At 54.3% G+C, this 6,987-nt stretch overlaps 1 protein-coding gene across 1 annotated transcript; it reads left to right on the top strand.

The window, feature by feature from the left end:
* The first annotated feature begins 5,565 nt into the window (after positions 1-5,565).
* On the top strand, positions 5,566-6,987 carry SFN (stratifin). The gene has a single exon (XM_036348636.1). It carries the CDS (start codon positions 5,721-5,723, stop codon positions 6,465-6,467), a length of 747 nt encoding a protein of 248 aa, XP_036204529.1. The 5' UTR covers positions 5,566-5,720; the 3' UTR covers positions 6,468-6,987.

The following is a 6,987-nucleotide window of genomic DNA, read 5'->3' on the forward strand; positions in this document are numbered from 1 at the left end:
AAGACCATCTCTCCCCTGTCAGCCAGCACTGCCCGCTCCCCTCACACACCATCTCATCCTCATCGCATGCCTCGCAACCCCATGGAGCCCATTCATCTGTCTGGTGTGTGGTGTGGTGTGTATGCTGGTGGTGGTAGGGTCCCCAGGGCTCCCCCCTGAGCAGAAGGATGGGGTCAGGGCGAAGAGCCCAGCCCTCCTCCGGATGAGGAAGTAGTTTCCCACACAGCAGCTCTCTGACTGACGCAGGAGGTGAAGGGTGAGGGTGGGGAAAGGATGGGGTACCTGCTCTCAGATGCCTGGGTCTATTCTGGTGGTGCTCTGGTGTACAGGGGCCTTTGATCACTAACACTGTGTCCTGGCTTTCTGTCCCTGCTGAGCTTTCTCTCACCTGCCCGTCTTCTCTCCTGCTTCGTTGCCTGCTGCCCAAGCCTTGGCCCTCTGTGGGGAAGAGGCCCTTCTGTGGGGAAGAGGCAGGTGCTGTGGAACCCCTCTAGGCCTCCTCTTTCCTCCCCATCCCACTAACCCTCTCTCTTCTCCTTCTTTGCTGTCTTGCCCGGGATCTCCAGTGTGTGCGGGGGCTTAAGGACCTCCTGAGGACCGCTGCTCTCTTCCTCTCCAGGAGTGGCCTGGGGGAAGCCAAGCACCTGGCACCTCCACCTGCCTAACCTGTGGCCCATCTGCCACCATCTGTGCCTACAGGGTCTACCCCCAAGCCTGCCCCACATGTGTGCTCTCTAGGGTCCCTCCATAGGGGCCAGGGGGCTGACCTCTTTGCCCCCATCCCCACTCCATGCTGGCCAGAGTGTAGAAAAGCCATAACGCAGCTGTCAGCACAATGATGTAATACTATGCTGAAACTCACCCTCCCCTCTTCCACCTTACTTCCCCTTCCCCAGATTGGTAAGGTATCAAGACTCTTTAGGAATCTTGCCTTACCGCCTGCCCCCCAGAATCAGGCATAGCCGTAGTCGAGCTGAGCAGGTTTCTTCAGGAGCTGTCTGGGGTGTTATGGTTGATGACGCTGCTGAACAAGTTTGGTAACAGTTTTAAGCACAACTGGTTTGACACTGTTCCCACGGCCCCCTCCACCCCCAGCACTTGAGTAGAAAGGTTGCAAGGAAGATGCTTGTACCCTTTGCTCCAGGCACCAAGGGACTGAGCTAGTTCTGGCAGCCCCTTGTTCTTCAGAGGAATTAAAGGAAACTGGCTGGGCCTCCGGAATCTGCTAAGCCCATGGCTGGGGTCTGCTTGTCTGCTATCCTGTACCTTTTTTAAACCAAAATAAAGATTTCCCTCTTCTTGCCATATCTTTGGCTGTCTGGTGCCACTCTTTCTTGGGGTCTGGGGGTGGGGTCTGTGCTGAGTGTGCAGGAGAACCACTGCTTACAGCTGCCAGCTTTGTTCCAGCTGGTCAGTGCTGTTTGGAGATTTTTAAAAGGCACGGCATCCCTGGCTGGGTGGCTCAGTTGGTGGGAGTGTTGTCCCGAATAAGGCCAAAGTTGCAGGTTCCATCCCCAGTTGGGGCACATACAAGAGTCAACCAATGAATGTATGGATGGGTGGAGCACAAATTAATGTCTCTTGCTCTCTCTCCCCCTCTCTCTAAAAATAATTTTTTAAAAAAAGGCATAACAAAGCAAGAAGTGACACAGGAAGAATGACCAGCATCCTCTTCACTGTGCCCCTCCAGAACTCCTGGTCTCAGCTCCAGAGACCTTTAAGTCTTAGCCGACCTCTGAACTCTGAGAGGTCACAGCCTTGGCTGGGACAGAGGGGTTGACTCCAGTCTGGGACTGTCACACCCCTGAACTGAGCTTAGCCCAGGGTTACACTCTCATGGAGCCTTCCCTCTCCCAGATGCCTCCCTACATCAAGATATACAGTATGCTAGGAGCTAAATAATAGTAATAATAATAACTACAGTGGCCATTCAGCAAGGGCTTGCCAAGTCTGTTTTCTCACCTAAACCTATGAGGAAAGTGCTGTCAGCCTTTTTACAGATGAGGGAACTGAGGCTCAAGGAAGGCATAGGAGTTGCTCAGGGTGTCCCAGCTGATAAAGCAGCAAATTCAGTATTTGAACCTGATCTCTGGCCTGACCTCTAACCCTTCTGCACCACCCAAAGAATGAACACTGCGCTTCAGGAGAAGGGAATCTCAAGAGGAGAAACCCTAAAATTAGAGAATGTCATTCATAGCCAGCAGGGGGCTTAGAGGAGATCTGTGAGGCCTCCCTGTACCTATGGGAAAACAGGCCCAGAGGAAGGAACCTGCCCAAGGCTTTATAACTGAGCTGGAATGCAGTCCCACACCCTGAACTCATTCATTCCATTTTCTTTCCAAAAATTCCACACCGTGTTCTAGACTGGACTGGTCTAGGAAATGTGGGATACTCTAAATAGCAGTGTCTTGAGGAGGAAAAGTCTCAGGATAGCTGTCTCACTTAAAAGTAATCTAATCCCCCCGCCAAAGGCAACTAGTAGAGTGAGCTCTTGACTGGATAACTGAACTCTAGTTTATAATTAGGGGGAGAAGATGATCGCCTGTTTAGTTTGATCATTCTAAAACCGGAAAAATGTCCTAGGAAGTTCTTCCTGGAATCTTAACAGAGTCCTTCCTGCTGCAACCAGAGCCCTGTTCTCTCTTCTCAGTAGAGATAGACAACTAGCTGCTGCCTTCCTCTCTGTGCTACAACCCTCAAAGCCTGTTTACCAGCTAAGAAGGGCTGGTTGTCTCTGGGACCAGAGGCCTTAAGCATGCTGGTAGGATGGATGTTATATAGAAGGGTGGGAGGTAGGCAGGATGAGGAAAGCCCCTTTGGGCTGCAGCCCCAGCTCCTGTCCTGCTGACTCAGGTGGCTGACTGTGGAACTCAGTGCCCTGCCGGGGCCTGCTGCCTCCTGCCTGCTGCCTCCTGCCTGCCTGGGCTTCTGGACTTGGGAAATGGAAGCCTGGAGGCAAAGGGAGGTGCATCAGACAGGAACTGAGTCAGGATAGACAGGCCAGAGCCAGCAGGAGATGTCAGGCAGCCTGGCTCCGATTCAGCAGGGAAAGGGGGCTTTCCTTTCTCTTGACAGGGTCTGTGCTGAGGGCATGGAGCTTTAGGGTGTGAATCGCCACCAGGTCTCCAGGTTTGAGTGATGGAAAAGAGAATGCTCCCTCCCTAGAGACAGAAATAACTCCAAAATCGCCAGGTCCCAAGTTTATGCTGTTCTGGGACCTCCGGCTTTCCCTCACGACTTGGAAAGCCTGGACTGAGTCAAAAGAAGGTCCTTGAGGGCCCAGGGTTTGCATAGGCCAGAGGAATGTCCAAGATGGAGAAGGAGGAGGCAGTGTTGAGTGAGCATATCTTGACTATTCATCCATCTTCCTTCCCATGTGGACACCCAGCTGAGCAGACTCTGGTCTTTGGTTGAGGCCTTGTGAGGGGCCCTTCCTCATTTCATAGGCCCCAGGTCCATGTTCATGCTATGAGTGTATATTTTTATAATAAATATAAAAATTGTTAGCTGTCCTTGTGTCAGCCATGGGTTGGATTTTTTTCTACGTGATAATAATAGTTATCATCCACTCAAGCAAGTGCTTTCCATCAACTCATTTAATCCTCACAAACCCATTTTATACTTAGGAACACTGAGGCTCACAGAGGTTAAGTCACTTAGCAAAGGCCACAGCAGCTGGTAAGAACTGAACCTGGCTGGTCTGATTCCAAATATACTGGCTATTCTATCTCTCAGAAAAATAATACACATTTATGATAGATGATTTGAGTAGAATAGGAAAAGGAAAAAAAGTCAGTTTCACTCCCTAAAGATACCCTCAGTAAGTTGTATTTTAGTGTACTAAAATAGTATTTCCCTTTCCATCATTTTCTGTCTAGATTGAGCAAAGTCTTCAGGATATTAAGCCTAAAATCCCTTCTGCTTCTTTGGAAAACCTATAGCATTAGCCCAGATATGTCCCTATTTTTCCTTCTAAGAGGCAGATCTCATCTTGGAGCCTCAGAGTTCTGGCCTAGGGCTCCCTGCCTCCAGAAGGGGAGGAGGGGTGTTCAGACACCAAGAACAACCCAGGGAAGGACAGGCCTGTGACATGGTCCTGGCTCCAGGGTTAAGCTGGCTAGATCCCAATGAGGGGAGCCCCACCCCTGAGCCCCATCTGAGCTATAGCTAGGGGTGGGGCAGATAAGCAGGAACCCACCTTCATGGGGGCAGTGCCAACACCTTTAGATGAAAGGAACCCTTGGCTGACACAAGGACAGCTAACAATAATAGTTTCCACCCAGCTAACAGGGACAGAAGGTTGACAATAGAGACCTCTCCATCCATGCCAGAGGTCAGAGGTGGGGCCTTGGTCAAAGGGAAGGGGCAGGAAAACTCCTGAGAGTCGGGCTTTGGGAGGCAGTCCTCAGCTGGGACTACTGCCCCATAAAACAAAATGGTATGTGTCACCTCCTTTTTCTTAGCCCTGTCTCTCTCCCCAGTTGCTAGCGTCCCCCCTGGGGAACCAAACTGGGCAGAGCACCCAGGTGGCCTGCTTCCCAGCCTCTGACAGAGGGTGAGCTGAGTCAGGCAGAAAAGTGGGCCAGCCAGCATCTGGGATCTGGGCCCCCACCCTCCGTGAGCCCCACTCATACAGGATGGCTGGTGACTTGGAGGGGGCAGGTGACCTGGCCTGGAGAGCCAGAGGGTAAGTCCTCAAACAAGTGGCAACAGGCCACCAACTTGAAAGGGAAAATTGTGCTGTGATGGGAAAGGTGTCCAACAAACCTACTGAGTGACTAATTACGACGGCTGGGCTGGAGCGTCAGAGGCTGCTCATTAAACACCTCATTAAGTGGCACCCTGAAAGCTGCCACCTGTGCATTCTGGGAGCTCAGAGGGGACAGGATCCTGAGGGAGAGTGAGGGTGGGGGATGGAACCATTTCAAGAAGCTTGGATCCCACTTCTAAATACATCCTGGAGCTCACAAGCCAGAGGGCTTGATGGGAGAGAAGTCAAGGAAGTAGGATGCAGGGGACTTAGTGGCTGTGTGACCTTGAGCAAATCTCGTCCCTCTCTGAGCCTTAGTATTCCTGTCTCTAAAATGGGGTCGTAGTCATAGTCCTGCCCACCTCACAGAGACATCATGGGGATTAGATTGGATACTGGAAGCCAAGGTTGGGTAACTGTAGAGCCCTAGCTACACAGGAGTGCTCTCACCTGAACCAAGGGGGGAACCTCTCTGGCAGGAATAAGAACCCCATCCTCCTGCACTTGGCTCTGTGGGGTCTGCCTAGGCTGATGCAGCCAGGTGGCTGAGCCATCCTTTGCCCCTGGAAGGACACCGTGAAGGAGAATCCGATTTGAGAAACGGGGGAGCTACCTCCTGCGGGCATCCATGTAATGGGAGCCCTGAACAAGAGGGGGCAGCTTGGAGCCTGGCAGGTGCAGCCAACACCCAGATTTCTCCTGCGGACTGCCCGGATGACTCACCCCACACCCCATCCCTTTTACCTTTAAGGAAGAGCCGGAAAGGGTGTGGGGAGAAGAGGAGAGGCGGTAGGTCCGGAGCCTCAGTCCCGCCCTCTGCCCCTCCCCACCCCACCCCGCTCTGGGCCAAGCCACCCAGCCAAAAGGCAGGTAGGGATCTGGGAAGGCACAGAATCCTGCTGGGTCCCGAGGCAGCCGTTTAGCCTGCCGCCTGCCTGCCTGCCTGCCTGTCTGTCCCCAGAGCTGAGCGATGGAGAGAGCAAGTCTGATCCAGAAGGCCAAGCTGGCAGAGCAGGCCGAACGCTATGAGGACATGGCAGCCTTCATGAAGAGCGCCGTGGAGAAGGGCGACGAGCTGTCCTGCGAAGAGCGAAACCTGCTGTCCGTGGCCTACAAGAACGTGGTGGGTGGCCAGAGGGCAGCCTGGAGGGTCCTGTCCAGTATCGAACAGAAAGGCCAGGAGGAGGGCTCGGAGGAGAAGGGCCCAGAGGTGGGAGAGTACCGGCAGAAGGTGGAGACCGAGCTCCGGGGCGTGTGCGACACCGTGCTGGGCCTGCTGGACTCCCACCTCATCAAGGAGGCCGGCGACGCCGAAAGCCGGGTCTTCTACCTGAAAATGAAGGGCGACTACTACCGCTATCTGGCCGAGGTGGCCGCCGGCGATGACAAGAAGCGCATCATCGACTCTGCCCGGTCAGCCTACCAGGAGGCCATGGACATCAGCAAGAAGGAGATGCCGCCCACCAACCCCATCCGCCTGGGCCTGGCCCTGAACTTTTCCGTTTTCCACTATGAGATCGCAAACAGCCCCGAGGAGGCCATCTCACTGGCCAAGACCACCTTCGACGAGGCCATGGCTGACCTGCACACGCTCAGTGAGGACTCCTACAAAGACAGCACCCTCATCATGCAGCTGCTGCGAGACAACCTGACTCTGTGGACGGCCGACAACGCGGGGGAAGAAGGGGGCGAGGCACCTGAGGAGCCCCAGAGCTGAGCCGCGCTGCTACCCGCCCCGCCCTGCCCTGCCCGCTCCAGCCCCACCCGCCCCCAGCGGAGAGGACTAGACTGGGGTGGCGGCCCGACCCTCTCCCCGAATGCTCTGCCCCAGCTCAGAGGCTCCATGGAGAGGGACCAGCAGAGCGGAGGCCCCTGGAGCCACTGGATCCCACTCTTCCTGCAGCTGTCGGGTTCTCCTAACCACTGGTCATTCCACCCAGCCTGCTCTCTGCGCCCCCTCCAACCCTACCCGGGAACCGGCCACTTCTGCCTCTTCCCCCCTCCTGCCCCTGCTGCCTCTGGATCTTAGGAACTGAGGAGTGTCCCACCCAGTGGCTGAGAACTGGACCGTATGGCAGAGGCTGGAGATGAGAGTGAGGTGTGTGTGTGTGTGTGTGTGTGTGTGTGTGTGTGTGTGTGAGAGTGTGTGTGTGAGAGAGAGAGACCAGAATGAGAGGGAAAGCATGTCTGCTGGGTGTGACCATGTTTCCTCTCAATAAAGTTCCCCTGTGACAAAT

The sequence above is a fragment of the Myotis myotis genome, unplaced genomic scaffold (assembly GCF_014108235.1).
Source record: "Myotis myotis isolate mMyoMyo1 unplaced genomic scaffold, mMyoMyo1.p scaffold_m19_p_2, whole genome shotgun sequence".
Taxonomy (NCBI): domain Eukaryota; kingdom Metazoa; phylum Chordata; class Mammalia; order Chiroptera; family Vespertilionidae; genus Myotis; species Myotis myotis.

What these genes read in the sequence shown, in the direction of transcription:
- SFN (XM_036348636.1), top strand. Translation starts at nt 5,721, where the DNA reads ATGGAGAGAGCAAGTCTGATCCAGAAGGCCAAGCTGGCAGAGCAGGCC.